General features: G+C 38.4%; 1 protein-coding gene across 7 annotated transcripts in view; it reads left to right on the plus strand.

Moving 5' to 3' along the window:
* The window catches only part of hspg2 (heparan sulfate proteoglycan 2), a 145449-nt gene that overhangs the window by 52299 nt on the left and 70418 nt on the right, over positions 1 to 22732 (plus strand). For 5 of the 7 annotated variants that reach the window (XM_067446098.1, XM_067446100.1, XM_067446099.1 and 2 more), the window contains exons 2-14: positions 576 to 690; positions 3208 to 3276; positions 17056 to 17165; positions 17366 to 17424; positions 17754 to 17914; positions 18611 to 18649; positions 19540 to 19665; positions 19985 to 20149; positions 20252 to 20371; positions 20764 to 20895; positions 21424 to 21568; positions 22130 to 22287; positions 22545 to 22715. In XM_067446098.1, the coding sequence (XP_067302199.1) occupies positions 576 to 690; positions 3208 to 3276; positions 17056 to 17165; positions 17366 to 17424; positions 17754 to 17914; positions 18611 to 18649; positions 19540 to 19665; positions 19985 to 20149; positions 20252 to 20371; positions 20764 to 20895; positions 21424 to 21568; positions 22130 to 22287; positions 22545 to 22715 (1570 nt within the window). The remainder of the gene's footprint in view (positions 1 to 575; positions 691 to 3207; positions 3277 to 17055; positions 17166 to 17365; positions 17425 to 17753; positions 17915 to 18610; positions 18650 to 19539; positions 19666 to 19984; positions 20150 to 20251; positions 20372 to 20763; positions 20896 to 21423; positions 21569 to 22129; positions 22288 to 22544; positions 22716 to 22732) is intronic. The other 2 variants (XM_067446103.1, XM_067446104.1) reach the window with 2 other exon arrangements.

Consider the following 22732-nt stretch of genomic DNA (forward strand, 5'->3'; position numbering starts at 1 on the left):
TCCATAGGCAAAATGGTTTTTATACTGTACAAACTGTATTTTCTATCCCGCTACACTGCCCCTGCCCCTAAACCTGCCCATCACAGGAAACTTTTTCAAAAAAACTTTGGAAATGTCCTCATATTTGACCCTCTCCTTGTAATACCTGTCATACCCATTAGTTTTGACACTTGTAAAATATGTCAGTAGTTACTGTGATGAACTACACCTGCGGACATTGACACTGGTTGCTTAAAAATAGTTGCAAGTTCTTTGTGAGCTCTAGATTTATTTATTTGCCGATGCCACTTGGTGTTTCGATGCAAATAAAACGACTCTGAGACTGTCGTGTCAATTCTTTTTAGGGCAGTTGTTTACATGCATTTCTTGTCTCTGTGATGGGTGAGATTAGATATGATTTTTTTTGTGCGTAGTGTATATGACATGCATCTCTTCTTCCTTCAGTGGAGCAAGAAGGCATTGACTGTTGTGTTTGTGCTTCTTCAGATCTTCAGCAGGTCTCTTATAACTCTGAATGTGTTTGGAGATGCTCATTTCAATCCTTTAAAATGTGGTTTCATTTGTTTTGACTACAGGTGGCTCAGAGCTCTAAAGTGTGGGGTGAGGTGCCCTTTCCAGAGGATTTAGAGGAGGAAAACAATCGGCCAGGAGGACTTGTGGATGATGAAGAGTCTTATGATCCTTCAGGAGGTGAGACTCTCTGAATGCTGCAATGCTGAGTAACTGTAATGAAGGAATAGAAATGTGTTATACCTGACTTATTTTAACTGAAAACAAAAAAACATTAAATTGCATAAATGCAAAACTACACATTTTTAATTTTATTATAAAATATTTTTTTATTCAGCAAGGACACATTAAATCAAAAGTGACAGACATTTATAATGCTACTCTCTCTCTCTCTCTCTCTCTCTCTGTCTCTCTCTCTCTCTCTCTCTATAAAATATATATCAAATAAATGCTTTTGAACTAACATAATTCAAACATAATCAAAATATTAAGTAGCAAAACTGCTTTCAACATTGATAATGATAAGAAATCATTCCTGAGCATCAAATCCGCATTTAAGTGCGACTTACAAAAAAGTGGAGAGGAATAGAAGCAACGAAACAAACAAGGCCAACAACCTGTAAGAGCTGTAAGAAGTCTCAATTAATTAGCACAGAACACTTTTTTTTTTTAATAGCCATCTACAATAGCCACCTACAACAAAAACTCACGTACGCAAAATACAGAACACTGGATTTTGATAGCCATGATAACAACCCATTAGGACTAAGGCTGTTGCCCCAGCTGTTGTCGTTAATGCAGATTCAGTGGCCCAATGGGTTGGTTTTGTATGGCATTCAAGCTAAACGCGCAGCAATAGCCATCTACAACAAAAACTCACGTACGCAAAATACAGAACACTGGATTATGATAGCTATGTAACATACCCGCCTGAAGGCACACATCCGGATGAGAGACGTAGATATGATCCAGGAGTGTGCGCTTTTTGGTCGTTGCTGTGGTGATCAGTAAGTGCTATTCTGTATTGGTCAAGTGCAAATGGAAAAGATGTGTCTTAAGATGTTTTTTAAAAATGGCTACAGACACGGCAGCACGAATTGAGATCGGCAGGTCATTCCACCAGGTGGGAAAGGTCCAGGAAAATGTCCGTGAGAGCGATTTCATGCCTCTTTGGGATGGAACCACGAGGCGCCGCTCACTCGCAGAACGCAAGCTTCTGGAGGGTGTGTAAGTCTGAGCAAGGTATATTGGTGCAGAGCCAGTGGTTGTTTTGTAGGCGAGAACTAGTGCCTTGAATTTGATGCGAGCAGCCATTGGCAACCAGTGCAGTCTGATGAAGAGAGGCGTAACATGAGCTCTCTTCGGCTCATTAAAGACCACTCTCGCCGCTGCATTCTGGATCAGCTGCAAGGGTTTGATAGTGCATGCTGGAAGCCCAGCCAGAGCATTACAATAGTCCAGTCTGGAGAGAACAAGAGCTTGAACCAGGAGTTGTGCAGCCTTTTCTGATAGGAAGGGTCTAATCTTTCTAATGTTGTATAAAGCAAATCTGCAGGACCGGGCTGTTGCAGTAATGTGGTCAGTGAAGTTTAACTGGTCATCAATCACAACTCCAAGGTTCCTGGCTGTCCTTGATGGAGTTATGGTCGATGAACCAAGCTGAATGGAGAAATTTTGATGAAGTGCTGGGTTGGTTGAGAAAACAAGTAATTCTGTCTTTGCAAGATTGAGTTGAAGGTGATGCTCCTTCATCCAGTCAGAAATGTCTGTCAGACAGGCAGCGATACGAACACTGACTGTAGGATCATCTGGTTGAAATGAGAAGTAGAGTTGAGTGTCATCAGCATAGCAGTGATAGGAGAAGCCGTGTTTCTGAATGACAGAACCTAATGATGACATGTAGATGAAGAAGAGAAGTGGACTGAGCCCTGGGGAACCCCAGTAGCTAGATGATGTGACTTAGACACTTCACCTCTCCATGACACCCTGTAGGACCTACCCGAGAGGTAAGACCTGAACCACTGGAGAGCAGTTCCTGAGATCCCCATCGTCTTAAGTGTTGACAGGAGGATCAGGTGGTTAACTGTGTCAAAAGCAGCAGACAGATCCAGCAGGATGAGCACTGAGGATTTGGAAGTTGCTTTTTGCCAGTCTCAGTGCCTCAGTTCCCGAGAGCAAGGCAGTCTCAGTCGAATGGCCGCTTTTGAAGCCGGATTGGTTGTTGTCTAGTAGGTTGTCCTGTTCAAGAAACATAGAGAGTTGATTGAACACAACTCGCTCAAGGGTCTTTGCAATGAAAGGCAGAAGGGATACCGGTCGGTAGTTTTCTAAAAGTGCTGGATTCAGAGAGGGTTTCTTAAGCAGTGGGGTTACCCGAGCCTGCTTAAATGCTGTGGGAAAGATTCCCATGTGAAGAGAAGTGTTGACAATGTGAGTGAGTGCAGGATTGATTGAAGAAGAAATGGCCTGAAGGAGGTGAGTGGGTATAGGATCAAGTGGACAGGTAGTAGGGTGATTGGAAAGGATGAGTTTAGAAATATCTGCCTCGGAGAACGGAGAGAAGGATGGAAGCGTGTTCGTGTTAGTTGTTAAGATGTGCGTGTTTTGCCATGAGTCACCTGTCTAACGTGATTTGTGTGCGTGTGTGTGTGGGTGTTTGTGTTTAACTAAAGACTAATTCAGTCTTTTTTCTTTCAGAAATCAGTGGAGAAGAGGATGGAAGCACTCCTGAGTCAAATACGGCTGACCCAGGCTCGCCTACAACAAGTGAGAATCCTTTTTTCTTGTTATGGAGTGGAAGTATTACAACATGACAATAGTCATATCATTTCATATCAGTGCGATTAAAGAGATGCCTCATCAGATTCTGCAAACGTCTTGCTGTAAAACTTGAAAGTGTTTAATTCTTCTTGTGAGGCATTATATAGAGTTGTTGCGTCTGCTGAATAGTGTCTCTGTCACATCCTGTCACCCGCCTTTGCTCACAGTGATGAGACCACAAGCATCTTCATAACAAGGGCCTCAGATTTGTTCCAGAGATCCAAGCAATGCTAATTTCTCCTTTCATCAGATGAGATGCAGAGGTGTAAACATAGCGGTTAAAAAAAAGCGCCGTCCCAAAATTCTCACGCCCCATTTTTAATTCTCACCTTTCATGATCTGGTAACATGTAACATGTTTTTCTTCTCTTTGAGTTATACTTTTTAAGTGTACGTGGTATACTTTTATCACATTTGCACAGTTTTGTGTAGTTGTCTAGTAAGACCATGCTGAAAATATTCCTTTCAAAATCTAATATAAACCATGAAAATATAGTAAGTTTTAGGATTCTGTGCAATTTAAAAAAAAAAATGAAGGCAAATTATACTCAAAAGTTTGGGGTCAGTCAGATAAAAAAATAATAATTATACTTTTATCCAGTTGGGATCCATTCAATCATTCAAAAAGTGACAGTAAAGTCCTGAAAAAACCCGGGAACTGATTTTCCGGGAAAATCCGGAAAAAAAGTTAAATATAAAAATCCCCACAAGAATATAGCATATTTCTTGAGCAGCAAATCGACATATTAGATTGATTTCTGAAGGATCACGTGACACTGAAGACTGGAGTAATGATGTTGAAAATACAGCTTTATCACAGGAATAAATAAATAATATTTTATAATATATATAAAAAAGATTATTTTAAATTGTAATATTTCATAATGAATCTGTTTTTACTATGTTTTAATCTATGTTAAAGTTGTAATTGAACTTTCCACTCATATTGTTATGCAAATAATGTAATTTGTAATGGGGAAAAAATCATTAACAGTTTGTCTCAGACTTTTAAAAATCACTACTAGTTTCAATAATTACATTCCTTGTATTGTTTCCTTGTGTGTCATTTTGGAAAACTACCTTGTGTTATGTAGATAACAAATTCCGAAAGTCTCATCCACAATGTCAGACTTCTGCATTTTACTTGTTTAAACTTTTCTATCTTTAGAACCACTTTTGCTCACCAGTCTGTCCTTTTGGAGTCAGTCTGGGCCATTGTATAGCATGACATCATGGTGGAATGATTGTTTTGGTATGAGCTCTGCAGTCCGACACCTGAGCTTTACTCCAAAAATAGCACTGTGTTTGGACACCTCCACGCAGATATGCTGGCTCTTAGATTAGGAAGGGATATTTCTGCTGGAGCTTTAGCAAATTCAGAAGATGAACTTCCAGAGGGTGACGGTGTCAGCTAAGAGGTGCCAGTTCTAAAGCGCTGAATGAGTCAACTCTTAAACATCATCTCTCTGAGGCTACAGTTTATGAAGTGACCGGCTCCAGGCATGAAATTCTCAAAGCAAACTTGTAGTTTTGTAAATCTAGACCCAAATTTAGCAGAGTGTCCATCCCTCTCAGCTTGAACTGGAGCATAATGGCAATCTGATGACCCACTGATGATCTTTGAGGTTCAGCACACCACATGAGGTTGGTTTGAAGTCAGGATGCTTTCATTTATCTAAGCATATTTCTGATCTCAGTGGATTTTGTAGTTTCATAAATAACAAATCAAAAAATTTTAACAAAATATATCTGCTGCATAATGTTTAAAGGTTGGATAGGCTGAGACTATGAGTCAGCCAGTGGTAATCTCCCTTCTGAAGGAGGAAGTTTATTCTCTAAAGCCATTTATAGATCCGTGCCTGACAGCACTTGGGAAAGAACATTTGGCTTCCTGAAGTGGAGTATTTGTGGATGTCTAACCTGCGCACTCTTTCACGTCTGTGTAGCCACCTTTCCTTCCCTGTCACTGATGAGAGTTCATATCCTGCAACTAAAGCACTTTTTATAATGCATCCTGTTTTTCTGATGCATTTTCCATCCATACTTTTCCATTGGGCATCTGTACTTGAAATAGTTTTATACACGTAAGCCTAAGTGGGCTTTACTGGGAATTTTTGGGCTGTGAGAATGTACTGTCATAAGCATGGTTTATCATGATCATGTTTATTACATACAGTATATGCATATAACATACATACATGTATATTATATACTGTACATATAGTACTGCTTGAAAGTTTGTGAATCTGTGAAAATGTGAATCATTTTAACAAAATAAAAGGATCATGCAAAACAATACCATTTTTTATTTTTTTTAGCACTGTCCTTAATAAGATATTTTACATAAAAGATGTTTCCCTATAGTCCATAACACAAAGAAATAGCTGAATTTATAAAAATGACAAGTTTATAAACCCTTGATTCTTCTTGAACTGTTGAGTCCTTTGTTTTTCCTAAACAGTTAAAGCAATAATATGTAATTTTTACCCACTAGAGGTCGCTCATTCAAAACAAATGCGTAGCTTGATGACACCTTGATTTTATTATCATTTTATTATGCCACAGACATCTTCCGGTTGTGTATGTGAGGTTTTATTTATCAAATTGGATACATTATTTAAGTGTGTTGAAAGCTATGTTATAAGGCTACTCAGTGTTCACTAAGCAGCTACTATGAGACACACTGCAGGAAGCTAAATCGATATTAGTCATGGAAAAATGTGGTACTGATAAGACTAACGGTGACTAATAATGATTAGTTTTCTATAGATGAATGTTTCCAAACAGTTGCTCATCTGTCTAATAACACACAATATATTAAGGCATATTTGGTTTTTCCATGGTTTCTACAAAATCAAATAAAATTTGAGGGTAATGTGGGTATGATGTCCTTGATAGGCGACGCAAAGAAACGGTCTGTGTCCTGATTAAAATAGCCTATTTCTCTGGATTTAAAAATTCTTGGAAACATTTGGGATAGTGCAAGTACCCAAGTCATCAAAATGTATAATTCATTTTTCTAGTGGTTTTTGGATATTTTATTCCAAAACTGCCCAATGTTCTTCAGAAAAATCCTCTAGGTTCAAATTCTTCAGTCTTCCTGCGTCTTTTTCATATTTGAACCCTTTCCAGCAGTGATTGTATGATTTTGAGATCCATCTTTGCACAGTGAGGACAATTGAGGGACCACCGCCAACTGTACGCTTATGATAGGTGTGGTTTAGCGATCAATGTCATTCTTGAGCGAAGAAGAAAGTGACAGTTAACAACAGTGGACACATATAGCAGATCTTGTTCTTGCTCTTCATCATGTAGCTGTTTGTCACAAGAAGAAAACATGCTTTGTTTGAGCCAAGGCTACAGGCTGCAAGGAAGAACATGCGAGTGATTCCAACGTTCTGCAGTGAGTTTACTGTAGCTCCAGCCTTTAGTACAAGACTACTGTGCTAGGTACCCCAACGAAAGGGTACAAAAAAGTGGTACAGTTCGGAATTACGTATTTCTTTCCTATGGCAAATTTTAGGCCTTTTGATGTGCGGAATTGAAGTGGTTGTATCTTAGTGGTCAGACATCTGCTAGTAACCCAAAGGGTTGTTGGTTTAAACCACAGAAGGGGTGATTTATTATCTGGCTATCTCCAGACCAAGCTCAATTTAAGATTGAACACTGGTCTGGGGAGTCTGCTCTGTATTTTCTACAGCACAAGAGGTGTGATAAACAAGCATAATTCAAATGACTCTGTATGCAACTGGATAGTCCTTCAACCAATCAGACCACAAGAGGCGTGATCAACGGGGCAATGACCCATCGGTACTCTAGCCGTTATTGTGTTAAACCTGCCAATAGCGCGCCAGGTGGATAAACCAGTCTGTGATTTGGTTCCCGCAAAAGTGTAACCAGAAGCAAATGAATGTATAGGTTTCCAGAGTGAGTTGCAGGGTGAAACCAAATCGCCAGCAGATCAGACTGGGTTTACCCATTCTAGGTAATTTATGAACTGTACAACAATCTACCCGTAAGCAAAACACTTCACCCCAGGTTACTCCTGAGGACCTGTCCCTTTAAAGGTCCCGTTCTTTGCATGTTTTCGAAGCTTTGATTATGTTTACAGTGTGCAATATAACATGTTTAAAAAAAAACAGTATTTTTCACACAATTGACTTATCTGTACAGCGCTGTTTTCTCTGTCCTAAAAACCGCCTGATGATTTTCTTGTTCTATGAAGTCCCTCCTTCAGAAACACGTAACGAGTTCTGATTGTGCCAAGGCTTCCCGTGTTGTGATTGGACAGCAGCTTAGCGCACTTTGCCCGGAAAGGTCCCGCCTCTTACCATAACGGGGAGATGCAAGCGCTGAATGCGCGCTCTTCTCCACGTGGGAGAGCAACAAGACCACGCCCCCTTTTTTGCGTGTTCTTGTGGGCGGAGGGTTAGTCAACAAACGGTTCTAGTGACGTCATTACATCCCTGCACTTCCTGCTGTAGTCCAAACCGGCCGTTCGCTGTCGGCTTTGAAAGGGAACTTCTGTTAATAATAAAATATCTCGCTTGGCATTGAACTTTGAGCTTTATAATTTTACAGGTATTATTTATGCTCTAACAGCAACATTACACACTAACTAAAGTTTGAAAGATGGAATTGCGAAGAACGGGACCTTTAAGGCATTTGCCAAATTAAAAAATGTGATCATTTTTAAACGCATGATTATGTCGAGGATAAGGGACCCAGAAAAATTATATCCAGCATATTTTTCGTTATCAGTTACAAACCCCCTTAGCATACAAGAATACGCTTTAATCTGAGTATATTCCTATTCCTATAAGCCTGATAAAGACACGGGAGGTCTCCTCGCCCTCCTTTGGCTCAACAGAGCTTCAGAAGTTTCACAGGCCCTCATACAGACCCTGAACACAGGGTCATTTAGCCACTTGAAGCTGAGGAGACAAAGGTTACTTTAGCATACAGACAGTTACTTTCAGAAAATGGCCAGGAGATCATTTTAAAATGAGGCCATGAGAATGCTTATCTCAACACCTCCACATGGAATTTGTGTTTACAGCGCTGACTAGGTGAGAAGCTCCAAGGATCAACTTGTTAATTTGTTAACTGTCATCTACCCAAAAGCATAATCAGAGGTGTTCAGCCAAAGTTAGATCATAGTTAGACATTTTAAACTAAACTTTACTTTTTGTTGCTTGTGTCCTTTGAACAAATTCTGCATGTTTATCATTTATCTAAATCCTATTACTAGAATGGATCCTTGCACACAAAGATTGAGGGCCACTTGTGCATGACTCCTGAGCTCAGCAAAAGTGAACAGATGTCAAAACATCTGATGAAAGATGCAGAAGTGTGTAGGGTCCTAAAACCTTCCAGAAAAAAAGGCCACCCAGCTTTCCATTCCTGCCTGTCCTGGCCGTGCAGTTGATGTAATGTTGTGTCAGGGCTGCAAAGATGATAGTTATACAGCAGGACTGGGAGATGTGGAGGGGCAGCTGCGGTTATTCTGGTTGTTGATGTCCTACCTTCTCAAAAGAGGCCATATACATTCTGTCAGAAAGAGAAAAGAGCAAAGAATTGAGAAAATGAAGGATTCTTGACTGGTGGGTCATGACCTAAAAAGAGCCACAGGTCTGTTCAGCAATAAACATTCAAAGAAATGTCATTATATATGTGTGTGTATATGTGTGCCCTTGTTTATATTACATTCTGGGGACCAAATGTCCCCATAAGGATAGTGAAATCTGAGATCACCTACATTGTGGGAATCAGCCAGCGGTCCCCACTTTTCAAAATGCTTATAAATCATACAGGATGAGTTTTTTAAAAAGGTAAAAATCCAGAATGTTTCCTGTGATGGGTAGGTTTATGTGCAGGGGCAGTGTAAGGGGATAGAATGTACAGTTTGTACAGTATAAAAACATCTATGGAGAGTCCCCACAAAGATAGTGAACCAAACGTGTGTGTGTGATTGTGTGTGTGTGTGTGTGTGTGTGTGTGTGTGTGTGTGTGTACAGCATTGTTTACGGCTTCATGCATTGTTTACGGCTTCATGCATAGTATATAATTCAATTTTATTTTTTAGTTTATTTTTAAAATATTTAGTTCGCAAAATGAGGGTGTCACCTTCATTTGCATAGGCAATTATGTAAGCTCAGCTGTTTTTTTTTTTTTAAAGATTTTTTTTATTATTTTAGTTTGAATTTAGGTATTTTTCCCCTTAAAACAGTCAAACCAAAAATTATTCAGACACCAGATATAATTTTTTACTAGTGGGTGCAGGGCACTATAGTTCATTTATGTAAGTGAGGATGGCAAAATAAAATAAGCCGTGACATATTATACCCATAAATTCTCCATACTTTGGGTTAACAAGACCAAAATTATTCAGACACTTTGACCTGACCATGTCTTGCCTAAGTGTTTTTCTTCTTCTTCTTTAATTGCTAATGGAACATTTTACACCACAGACTGAACAAAATCTAGCATTGTTTGGTCATTGGTTGAACTAAATTGGTATTATCTAATTGTGTACTTAAATTTAACAGCTGACAGCTGATTGGTTGATTGCATACCTTTCTATCAAAGCTATCTGACATTATCAAGATAAATTTGTTCTGGTACAGAACAACACAGTTTAACACCGAGTTCTTGTCATAATTTATTACAATTTTCTAAACGCTAGCAAATAAACTGAAGGTGTCAGAATACATTTGGGGTTGACCTGTATTTGTGGTGCACAATTAGGATATTTAATAACAATGATAAATTTAATAATATTGGTAGTATTGGCTTACCACTCATTTTTTAGTAAATATGGGTTAGCTTTCTAAATCTTCCTTACATTGTATATGGGTTAGCTCAAAACTTCCTAAATAGCCGTCCTCATTAACAGCTTTCATTCAGATACTGCCACTCATTGTTATGGCAGCAACATATGTGTTGCCTTGGAAAATCTTGTCCTCCACCACTGGAAACATTGCTTTATTTCTCCCACTGGGCAAATTTGCTGTCACAAATGTCCTTATAATATTAGACTCACAGAGACACAGACAGTATTTTAAAGTCATTGCGGTTACTTCCAACCCATTGTTGGCTAATAATTTATCACATATGTAATACATGTAGAAATTTTCAGAAGTTATGATGATTGCAATAGTTGACCTACAGTAAATTAGCTCATTTTACTGCTAATGGAAACATCCTTGGGTTTAACCACACAGCGATTTTATTGTGCTTTAGGGCTTTCCAGCAGAAGCCCTGGGAGTGTCCATAATGAATGTAATAATCCATCTTTTAAGATTCATAATGTAATTCACAGCTTTGGTTCCAGTTGCTAAACTAAATAAATAATATTCATTGTTCAAGTGATCAAAAGAACTTAATGGAAGATACAGTAGTGAGAGAGAGAGAGAGCGAGACGGACAAAGAAAGAATAGTGTGTCCACGCTTGTTTTATCTTTAAAGGAAGAAAGAGTGCTCACTTTGTCTCTTTGTGACGGCACACTGAGGGCTTTGTAGTGTGAAATTATCAGTAGCAGTTCAGTACATAAAAGGACAGTTCTAATAGTGTCACTTCTTTCAACTTGGCACTTTGATTTTGATGCAGGACGGCTTTGAATTTGTGGATACCTCATTAACACCACTTAGCGTGGGCTGGAATGAACAGCAATACATAATCATAATCAAAGCAATTACCAAAACTATCTCTCAACCACATTACCACTTTGTACCGACTGGAATATCTCTCATAGAAAGTTTGTAGGAATGTGCTGGTATTTACTTTTGTTTGTTTTGTGATCAATAATATTTCCAGCTTGAAATACTTTTTAAAGGGTCGGTTCACCCCCAAAAATGAAAATTTTGTCATTAATTACTCACCCTCATGTTGTTCCAAACCCGTAAGTCATTGTTAATCTTCGGAACACAAATTGAGTTTTTTGATGAAGTCTGAGAGCTCATAGACCCCACATAGACTGCAACGTGATCCCCACTTTCAAGGACCAGGAAGATAGTGAAGACATTGTTAAATTAGTCCATGTGACTCCAGTGATTCAACTTTAATGTTATGAAGTACTTTAGAGTATACATTTTGTCTGCAAAAAAAGACAAACAGATAAAAAGGTGCACGGGAAACAAAAACATCCGAAACTCCGAAAATCACGGAGATGCCATTTCGAAAAAAGGACTAATATTATCAAAGGACCTCTGTGTTCGGCGAAATATGGTAGGTCATTTTCGGGGGAATTTTTACTTTAAAATTACAGACATGGCGATTCGCACAGGATTAAGATCACAGACAACCTCTGCAATTATAAAAATTACTAGAGGTCCCGGGTGATAATAATCTTACGTGTTTGGAACGACATGAGGCTGAGTAATTAATGACAGAAATGTCATCTTTGGGTGAACTATCCCTTTAATTCTTGATTGCATTGTTTGCATTGCATTTGTAGGCCTTCTAGTGTAGTCATTGTGGGAGATTCATTCTGTAGCAGAATGTAATTAAACAAAAATTGTCATAAGGTTGAGTAAATAATATCTAAATAGTCTACAGTGGAAACCAGAAATGCACTCACAGAAAAGAAAAAAAGTACAGTGCTGTCACTGGGGCGGTACCCTAAGCTACAAAAGTGAAAAGGTACATCTTTGTACCTTACTCACCCCTAAATGGTGCATATTAGTACCTTAAAAGGTACATATCAGTACTTTAAGAGTGCAAATTAGTACCTTAAAGGTATATATTAGTACCTTTTCAGTTTTGTACCTTAGGGTACGCCCCAGTGACAGCAATGAACTTTTTTTTCTCAAAGTGTGCTTAATCAAATATTCTGACATCAAGATGAATTATCTGTCTTCAAGTATGTGGGAGCAAACAGGATGTGCCCTCCCAATGGTAGTCCAGACTATATCTCTACAAATACGGGTGTATTTGTGAGAGAGAAGAGTTAAAACAGTGGAAGTGTGGATACTGCCTGGAGTGGAGGATATCCTGCAAACTACAATGGCTTAATGAGATCCCACTCTGATAATTGTAGCTGGCATTTAAATCAGGCTGAGAGAATTCTAGTGATGATCTGTCTTCATAGACAGATGTTGATCATATGCAGCGTCGCCTCTGGCTCAGTGGTTCACTGTCAATTCTCTGCTGCGCCAGAGGAATGTGGCTCTTAAACACGCACAAATCAAAATCTGCCATTCAAAATAGAAAACATGCGGCAATTAAACCGTGACTCCTCCAGCTGGGCTTCTTCTACTGTATCTCATTCTTCTTAAATCTTAGATATATCATAGAAGGTCATATGCATCTAACCTGATTTGCACCTATCACGACACCGAGAAGAAATATGGTAAAATCTGCTTTTCTTTCTCTGTTTTTGTCTCTATTGTTTCCCCATCGTCCTTGAAATAAAACTCCACACACATCCTGCCTCTTTCCTCTTGTTCCATTCACAGTTTGGACAATAATTTTCCTTTTGACCATTTGACCCCAATCCCCAATTCCTCTCTTCTTTGTCCATGTTTCAGTCCTTTGGGGACATTTTGAACCCTGATCAGCATAAGTACAGTTGTTGTGTACTCAGCTGAACTCTTCAATTATGGATATGGCTGCTTCCGAACAATTCAAAATTTTTAGCCTTACCTGATATATTTAAATATGTTTATAACAACCTGTTTTGCTCTGTTGATGTTTTCCAGGTATTTTGAGTTATCTGGGTCAGTGAGTGTTCAGGTAAATTTAAAAAAAGAAAGGGAAGATCTAGTTTGTGTTCTTATGTACTCTTTGTGTTCATGTTGGTTTCATATGGTTTTGGAAAAATGTGCATGCCATTTTCAAGAAGAAATTCAACTAATGGCTCATGATGTAACAAAGCAAAAAAAAAGTTAAAACAAGTTCTGTCAAATGATTCATCACGATGAATCGCTTCCAAAATAAACGTTTGTTAATAAATATTATATATGTGTGTACTGTGTATCATTGTTATGTATAAAAATACACACGTGCATGTATATTTTTTTTTATATGTATAAAATATTTACATATAAATGACATAAATGGACATACAGTATATACATGCAGATATGTCTTAAATGTATACCTTTGTGTGTATTCAAATATACATAATAATTATATACAGCACACATATGTAAATACAAACTTATTTTGTATGCGTAATAACACATTCTCTTTATACCTTGGGTACATGGGTGTTATTGAAGGTTAAATCTTAATCATTTTCAAATATATATCATAAATGTCTGATATTAATAATAATAATAATGTATAAAAATCATTATCAAATATTAAATATCATTGCATTTTGTGGAGTCACACCACAAAACATTTTACTTCCTTAAATAACTAAGGCTTATAATAAAATTTGTCAAATTATCTGAATAATTTGACCTCAGAATAAAGGCCTGGCAGCAGGATGACTTATTTAAATCAGTAAATTATTATTTATATATTAACATAATCTAACTCTAATCTACATTTTAAAAACTTAAAGATTTTTACATTTATATTTGTATTTTTGTCCCCCTCATTAGCTATTGTATAGTTCTTGAAACTTCTGGAATTACAAAATGAATCCTTCCATATCATTCTAATTTGAATTAATGAAAAAAAGTTTGAAAACAAACAGCTTTGCCATCATTACAACAGAAATAAAATACAGGAGATTATTATGTCAAAAGGATGAGAACTACTGTTCTGACAATTCAGTTTTTTTTACTTCTACTCTCTAATTTTTGCGCTCTCCCATTTGCTTGTATGTTCTCTGAGCAGTAAACATGAGCTAAACGGTTATGCATTTCCATGCTCGGGGGTGTGAAATTCTGTTTAGCACCAGCATGACAACAAGATGCCCTGCCAGCTGGCTTTGTGGCATTATGATAGATTGAGGTTTTCCTCTCGCACATTTGACATTTTGGATGGTTTGTGTCTGGGAATAGACTGGTGAAAATCAGCGAATCTCTGTCCAAGTGCATTCCACAGAGCCACAAAATAAGACAAGAAGACTACTTCGAGTGTTGGATTCAGAGTGAAGGGTTCTAGGGAGGAGGAGTGAGAGGAGTGAAGGTCGAGTTGAAAAACTCATGCTTTAAAGGCCAGACGGGCCGCATTGGCTCAATCAGCTCTTTGTCTTCCGCACAGGCCTCCGTGTGTCCCGCCGAGGACCCGGCGCACAAAGCTGCCAAAGTTATGCTGTTGTATGGCGAGAAGAGTTTATGAATTAAGCATTTGGAACGCTTTTATTTCACTGTCTTTTCCCTTTGTCCGAACGCAGTTTCAATGCCCTCGCTGGCGTTCGACAGGGGATTTCCTTAACGGAAAGACTGAATGGGGTTTTGCTCCGTTCCAAAGCGAGAATGTGGTCTTCTGAGTTGCAGCCTTATTAGCGAGAACCGGTGAAATGAGATTACGGGCGCTAGGCAGGCTGCGCCGTCAAAAGAGAGACGCTGATGCTTTTACAGTGTGCCCACACAAGTGATTCGATTAATCACGGGTCAGTGGCAACACTTTGACGGGATTTTTTGATGTTTCCTTTCCTCTGTCCGGGCTGTAATAATCCGACCATGGTGACGTTTCAGAAAATACAGACAAAGGCAGTCAGTCAAGACCTTCTGACACTCTTACTTTGTTTTCATCTCTCTCTGTCCTTTAATGACCGGAGTTAACTTTCTTTGCAGTAATGAGACTTCTCTTCCGTAGAAATGAGGGATGCAGTTAAGGAAGCAGGCGACCATGTATCAGTCTATTGCGCAATTAGAAAAGATTGAGCTCTGGGCTCATTTCTTTTCTAAATCCTGTCAGCACTAAGTGCGAATTTCCAATATACTATGTGTGCATGGCAAATACATTTGACCGGATGGTGACAGCAGGTGTCTGGATTCTGTTAAAAGCAAGTTAATTAATGCCTGTGATAAAATATCAATTGGAACAAATCTATAATGGCATTAGAAAGAGTAAAAGGTCAAACAAGTCTTTTTGTATGGGACTTGTGTGTATTTAAGCTGTGTGTCCATTTGGCAGTTGCATTAAACATGACTGTGCTGGAGAACTATGGCGAGTGGCAGCTAACTGCAAGAAAGAGCACAAATATTGACTTCCTTTTTTCAACTCCGTTTGACAAACTGAAATCGGGAGAACCCACCCAGGCTTGGGCAGTAAAAAGGCTAGAGCTTTTTAAAGGTTGATGTTACTGTGAGACTCTGGGCATAAGCTAATAGCATGCATTTGTTTTTTGTATTGAACGGCAGCTTTTGCAAGAGAATTGGAACCGTCAATGCTGAAACATTTCCTGAATAGATTTTGCAGTTCTGTGCTTCTCAATGATTATTTGACCTTTTTATTACCAAATGTCTCTATATTATACATAAGCAATGCTATATTATAAATGTGCCTTAAAACGGCTGTAGTTTTTAGCAGCAAGTTTTGATTTTGTTGTTGACTTGCATGTTTATTCATGCCTTAGTTTGTTTAGGCTGGTATTTCTGGTCTCCTCAAATGTATCAAGCACAATATAGCCGTACTATACACCGATCAGGCATATCATTATGACCACTGACAGGTGACAGGTGAAGTGAATAACCCTGATTATCTCATTTTGTCCTCAAAGTTATTATCTTAGAAGCAGGATAAATTGGCAAGCGTAAGGATTTGAGCGAGTTTGACAAGAGCCAAATTGTGATGGCTAGACGACTGGGTCAGAGCATCTCCGAAACTGCAGCTCTTTTGGGGTGTTCCCGGTCTGTAGTAGTCAGTATCTATCAAAAGTGATCCAACAGCGGAGAAATTACCCCCAAAAGATGTTTTCAAGTCATTATTATGTTAAATGATAAAAGCATTAAAGGATTAGTTCACCCAAAAATGAAATTTCTTTCATTAATGACTCACCCCAATGTCATTCCACACCCGTAAGACCTCTGTTCATCCTCAGAACACAGTTTAAGTGTAAGTAAGTAAGTTTAAGTAAGATATTTTAGATTTAGTCCGAGGGCTTTCTGTCCTTTGAATGTAAGTGTATGCCCACTTGCTGTCCACGTCCAGAAGGTAATGAAAACATAATTAAAGTAGTCTATATGTGACATCAGTTGGTTAGTTAGACTCTTTTGAAGCGTCGAAAATACATTTTGGTCCAAAAATAACAAAAAATACGACTTTATTCAGCATTGTCTTCTCTTCCGCGTTTATTTTCAAACCTCAAATAAAGAATCAAATGGTCGCGAATCAGCAGATTGATTGGTGATTCATATTGCCAATGTCACGTGATTTTAGCAGTTTGCCAGTTTGACATGCGGATCCGAATCTTGAATCATGACCGTTTGATTCTTTATTTGAGGAACACGGAAGAGTAGACAATGCTGAATAACTTCATATTTTTTGTTATTTTTGGACCAAAATGTATTGTCGACGCTTCAAAAGAGTCATTAATGAAAGAAATTTCATTTTTGGGTGAACTAACCCTTTAAATAGGCATTACAATAGCTTTAGAAATAAATAATTAATTTAATTCAACAACAGAATTTATTGCACAAACGGCCATGAATTCTTTTTCTTTTTAGAAGCTGAATCTAAATGGGTTTTTAGATGTATTTACAGACCAAAACAGTTTGGTTACCAACATTCTTCAAAATATCTTCTATGTTTTAAGTTTTTGCCCTGTGTCATGTTCGTCACCAATCAACTGTGTGAAATGTTTACTGTGTGTCTTGTTTCTAGTTTACTATCGGGCACTGGTGAACTTCACAAACTCATTCCAGTATGGGCCTGAACTTGATGACATATACTCTCCTGCTTTCCAAGAGATCTCATCTGCTGTAGTTGATACGGTACGTTTAAACAATAATAATTAAGGGTGTGCTCCACAGGGGTGTTAGGCCATATTATTGATCACATGCCCTTCCTGTGATTTTTGTCTGTACTGTGTTAGTTTAAATCAGTGTTTACCTGATTTAGTATACAAAGACTGAAGTACTTTGAATCGCAAGGCCAGCATGTGGTGATTTAATGGTGTTTATCGCCTCCACAGCTCGAGTCCGACTACAACAGGATACCAGGACAGCAGACTGTCAATGTGGTTCTCATCAAGTAAACACTATTTTCAGTTTCAAACACTAATAGTGCATGTTCTCATGTAGATGGATAGTCATTTTACTGAGGATATTAGGACATTCATGTAATCAAACACTCACTTTTTTGTTTGTGTTATGGGACTTTTTATGATCACTCTGCTGAAAAATATCTTAAACAAGCTGGTTAAGGCGGTCTCCTAGCTTGGTCAAGCGGTTGCCCGAACTCTTTGTAAAAGCATCAAACAGACCAGCCTGACCAGGCTAGGATATAAACAAGCCATCTTCTGTTGGTTAATGTGTTCCATTTGTTGTTTTGATTAAGTGTGCTCTGTGTACATTTCGCAGGAAAATCGGCAAAGATGTGTTTGTGGAGCTGGACGTCGGCTCAGATAACAACTCTAATGAAGCGCAGATCAGAGGTGTCCTGTTCTCTGTGGTTAAAGAGGGCACTATTGCCTCCTACGATATCTCAGTAATTGGCTTCCAGTTCCGGCGGCTTGGAGAAGGTTTGTTCAATTTTTTTCTAATAATGATTAGATTAGGATGCAATACATTATCATTACTGAAATTTGGTTACAATTTAGTTTGATTTGATCATTTTGCTAGGATTCATTTAAAGTAAAACCAAAATAAGCTGCAGACGCACATTTTAGAATATTGAGAAAACTATTTCTAAACAAACAGTAATGCAAACAGCTATAATAATATGGATATTATTATTAATTAAAACAAATTTAAATAACGATATTGACAAATATATTTGGGGTGTTTATTTCATTTTTCATATTAATAATTATAAGTATTCATTTATTAATAATTTTATTATTTGTTAATAACAATATTGACACATATTTAGCATGCTTGTTATATTTTGCAGAGCAAAAATAAGGATAATATGAATGTTATAATTTTTTAAATAAATACGATAATTCATGCACTGAAGATCCTATTGTCAGAGATATGTTGTATGCTTATAAATTGTAGAATAAGAAATGTACACATTTATTATCAACTACACTTATGATAATAATATACATTTGATAAGTAATGCATTAGATTTATTTATTGTTTGTCAGATCCAATTGGGCATTTTTACCCTCCTGTCTTTTATATTCTACAACTAATAATTCTTGCAGTTCTGTTTGGAACTAGTCATCATTCAGCAAAATGTTGTATAGATCATATTTGTGTCTGGTTTATAGCTGATACTCTCCCTCCTGTGGAGCCCATCGTTGTGCCAGGTTTGTCCTCAACCAGGTCTGCTGCATGGAGACTGTAGCGCATTAGAACACAGTCCAGTCTTCTTCACTTAGGAGAACTGCGAGGAATAGTCCGATTATGTAGTGGCTGGATAAAGAATGAAACCGTTATGCATGTGCGCACTCTGATGAAGACCAAGAGAAGAACTAAAGGCTTTGCATGGCTTGTCATTGATTGAAGTGATGCTGATATCAGGAATGCGCCTACCTTGGAGTATCGTTTTTAGGCAGTGCAACCTGTTTGTGTTTGCAGTATCTAGTTTTGTTCAATGTGATAGATTTTATTTATTTCATTTTTTTCAGTCCAAGCTATCCATAAATTTGACTTCCAAATTAAGGTGCCGGATGAGAGAATTAAAGATTGAATTGAAAAGCTAGAATGAACATTGTACAGATGTGCTTTGGCTTTGTTCACACCGCATATAAATCTGATTTGGTTTTCAAATCCAATCTTCAGCACTGACTGTCCACAGTCTGCAAGTGATGAAAACTTCCTCTATAGATTTCCTCATACCATAAGTGCGAGGTGTCCTAAATAATGAAGAAAAACTAAATTATGAAATTTGACCTGACCTTGAATGAGATGCAGTACCAAAAAAATTCAAACCACATGTGAAGTATTTTGTGTGTGTGTTTGCTATTCAGCAGATATAAAAACCGATTTGTGTTGCTAACTACAAAAAGTCTGATTTCAATGCGTGAACAAAGCCTTTTTTATCCTCTTGAAATAGCAGGTCCAGCATGACGTGGCTGTGATTGAAACATTGAAACATCTTTCAACAAAGCATCATATCATTTTTTTTCTTAGATCTCTGCGTTGCATTACGCACAGTATGTCATTGCATTGTATATGTCTGTCTCTACCATATCAGTGAAGCCCAGTCCCAGGGAATGCTTGTCTGATGAGTTCAGCTGTCAGGATGGGCTGACGTGTATCCCTCAGGACTTTGTGTGTGATGAACGGCCTGACTGCAGTGACTTGAGTGATGAAATGAACTGTGAGTGAGATTGCTTGAGATGAATCCCCCTCATTTGCCATAAAAATGTGGTATTGTTTTGTTAATTTTAAACTGAATAAAACCATCTAAATCTATCTGCAATGTTATGCTATCAATTCAACTTTAATTTAGTACACTAAATATGACGGTGAAAAGCTTTTTCAATATGTCAATAAACAAAATTGGCACCTTAAGCTACTTTTTGTCCCGTATATTTAATGCTTTGCAAATGTGAAACCCTAATGGCTTATTTTTGGGGCTTTTCTGTAAGTTATTAAAATATATTTTATTTGATTGCATTTTTATCTCCTTTTCAAAGGTGTACGTTTTACTCCACCCACACCTCCCAAAACCAGACCCCCACCTGGCCTGGGACCCTGCCGTGCAGACCAGGCCACCTGCCAGAACGGACAGTGCATCTCACGGGATTACATATGTGATGGTGAAACGGACTGCACTGACGGCAGCGACGAGTTCAAGTGTGGTAGGGCAATTCGTTTTTTTCACCAAAGAACTCAAACCACTTGTTTATAACCAGTCTGCATTCTCTACATTTATTATATAACTTTGTTTTGTAATTTCACAGGAACTCCATCTCCTTGTGAGCCCAATGAGTTTAAGTGTCAGAACGGCCGCTGCGCCCTGAAACTGTGGCGTTGTGACGGGGATAATGACTGTCAAGACAACTCCGATGAGATGAACTGCCGTAAGTCAGACCTGAACTTCTGTCCACAGATGTGGGAAGTGGTTTGGAAACCTGGGGCCTATTGAACAAAACTAGGATAAGGGATTTAGAAATGGGATTTAAAATCTATTTATCCGCTAATATACAGTTATCATTCTTTATTGTTATCGTTCTTGGTTTGAGTGTGCCTTCAGGGTACGTTTACATGACAGCGGTGTACTAAATTTTGCGTACAGATGACAAGATCACCAAAATATTCCGGCTTAATTCCTTATCCTAGTTTTGTGAAATAGGTCCCTGTTTGAAAGTCTATTATTATTTTTGCGGTTCCAGTTTGTTGCCACTAGAGGCACAGAAATGACTCACTTTATGACTCTTTTAATAATTTATTCTTTCTTTTCTTGTTTCTTCAGCCACTAAAAATCCAGAGGACACATGTGCCCCGGAGCAGTTTGTGTGTTTGTCTGACCGCACATGCATTCCTGCCAGTTACCAATGCGACGAGGAGCCGGACTGTGCCGACCGCTCTGATGAATATGGTTGTGGTAAGGCATTACAGTTCAATTAATCTTTAACAAGTAAACATTGGGTTGTCATAACATTCCAAACACCATAACTCTTCTGTCTCAACTTTTCTTTCACTATCATCACTTTGACTTATTAACACTATTGCTTCTTCCAAATCTATTAACATTTTGTATTTATGGTCTGCAAACAAAGATTCATTTTTAGCGGCTTGTTTTGCCATGGTCATACAGCTTTTCAATAACACATAGATCTCATCTCCAATATATCTTGTGCCTGTAGCATATTTAACAGGCGGCTTTGGAATAGTTTCTGCCAGCAGTTCCTACAGCTCTGGTTGGCTAATCTCACTGAATGAATCTGCCAAATTAAACTTGTGCTGTCACAGGCTGCCAATTTAGAATCAAAGACTTGCTGCATGTGTGTGTGGTTTCTTGTGTCCATATATTTGTTTTACTAGTTTACCATTCATATAATACAATTATATGTGTGGATTGAAGCTGATTCTACTGTTAAATGATTATATGTTCGCTCTTTTTGCACTAAAGCACCTCCGATTGTGACCAACCCCCCGGAAGAGTCCATCACGGCAGCGCGGGGGGACTCTGTGACCTTTACTTGTTCTGCCATTGGCGTGCCCGTTCCCATCATCACATGGCGTCTTAATTGGGGACACATACCAGCCAACAGCAGGTAAGTTAGGATTTAATAAGAATAGTACATCTCTGAAATGATCAAGATGCCACAATCTATGTTAAAGTCGTATAGTCCTTATTCTCTTAAAGACCGAATAAATGAAATTATAGAGTATTTGTGGGTTCATCCATTTCTACTAAAGTCCCAAAGCTCTCTTTACTGAATTTGCTAAGGAATTTACTGAACTTACTTGTAAGTAAGTAAATGAATAGCTTCAGCACTTGTTTATGAAAACAGTCATGTATGCAATAAGAAAGAGACTGCTGGCTTTTTGACAAAAAAGACGTATGTTGTCGGAGCCTTGTGGGTAGTGCTCCTAATTAGTTTGAGTTTCCGAGTTCGACTTTCAACTTGTGGATCTTTTCAACTTGTGGACTGCTAATAGAATGTTAATTTAGTTAACTTATTAAACATATTATTGACATTAAATAAAACAAGTTTTGGAATTCATAAGGAACCATTCACATAGGACATGCTCATACATTCAAAAACAGCTAGGCAGAGCACAATGGAATATTGGAACTTAATGCAGCCTTTATTTAAACATTCTATTGACAGAATCACAATGAGCAGTGAGAATGGGCAAGGGACGCTTACCATCCGTGATGTGAAGGAAAGTGACCAGGGGGCATACACCTGTGAGGCCATCAATGCTAAAGGCCTAGTGTTTGCCATTCCTGATGGCGTCCTCAGCCTCTCTCAGAGACCAAACCCAGGTACTGCACCAGGGCCAAATAGTGCATTGTGAACATCTTTGGATTACTGTGTATTATGTGTTTGTTTTCTTCTAATGCTTTCTTTTCCGAAGAGACATGTCATTACAACAGATGCCATCCTTTCATTTGCGAGGCACAGGTTATCTTGCTGTTCTTTGGCTGCATGTTGTTTCATTGTGTTGTGATGACTGCGAGGCTTCTCAAACCTGACGGTGGTGGTCTTACCATCCTTTGTCTTCCATGTCGTTCTTGTCCAGTTGTGTCATCCTCTCTGTACGTGTTAGCAGGTAATTGCCGCGATGGACACTTTAGCGTGGGCAGTCACTGCATGCCATGCTTCTGTTTTGGCATCACAAAGAACTGTCAGAGCACCGGTCGCTACCGCAACCAAATCGGACTGCGCTTCACGGAGGAGGAGGATTTCAAAGGTACTCGGATGATTAAA

Source organism: Pseudorasbora parva, chromosome 6 (genome assembly GCF_024679245.1).
Source record: "Pseudorasbora parva isolate DD20220531a chromosome 6, ASM2467924v1, whole genome shotgun sequence".
Taxonomy (NCBI): domain Eukaryota; kingdom Metazoa; phylum Chordata; class Actinopteri; order Cypriniformes; family Gobionidae; genus Pseudorasbora; species Pseudorasbora parva.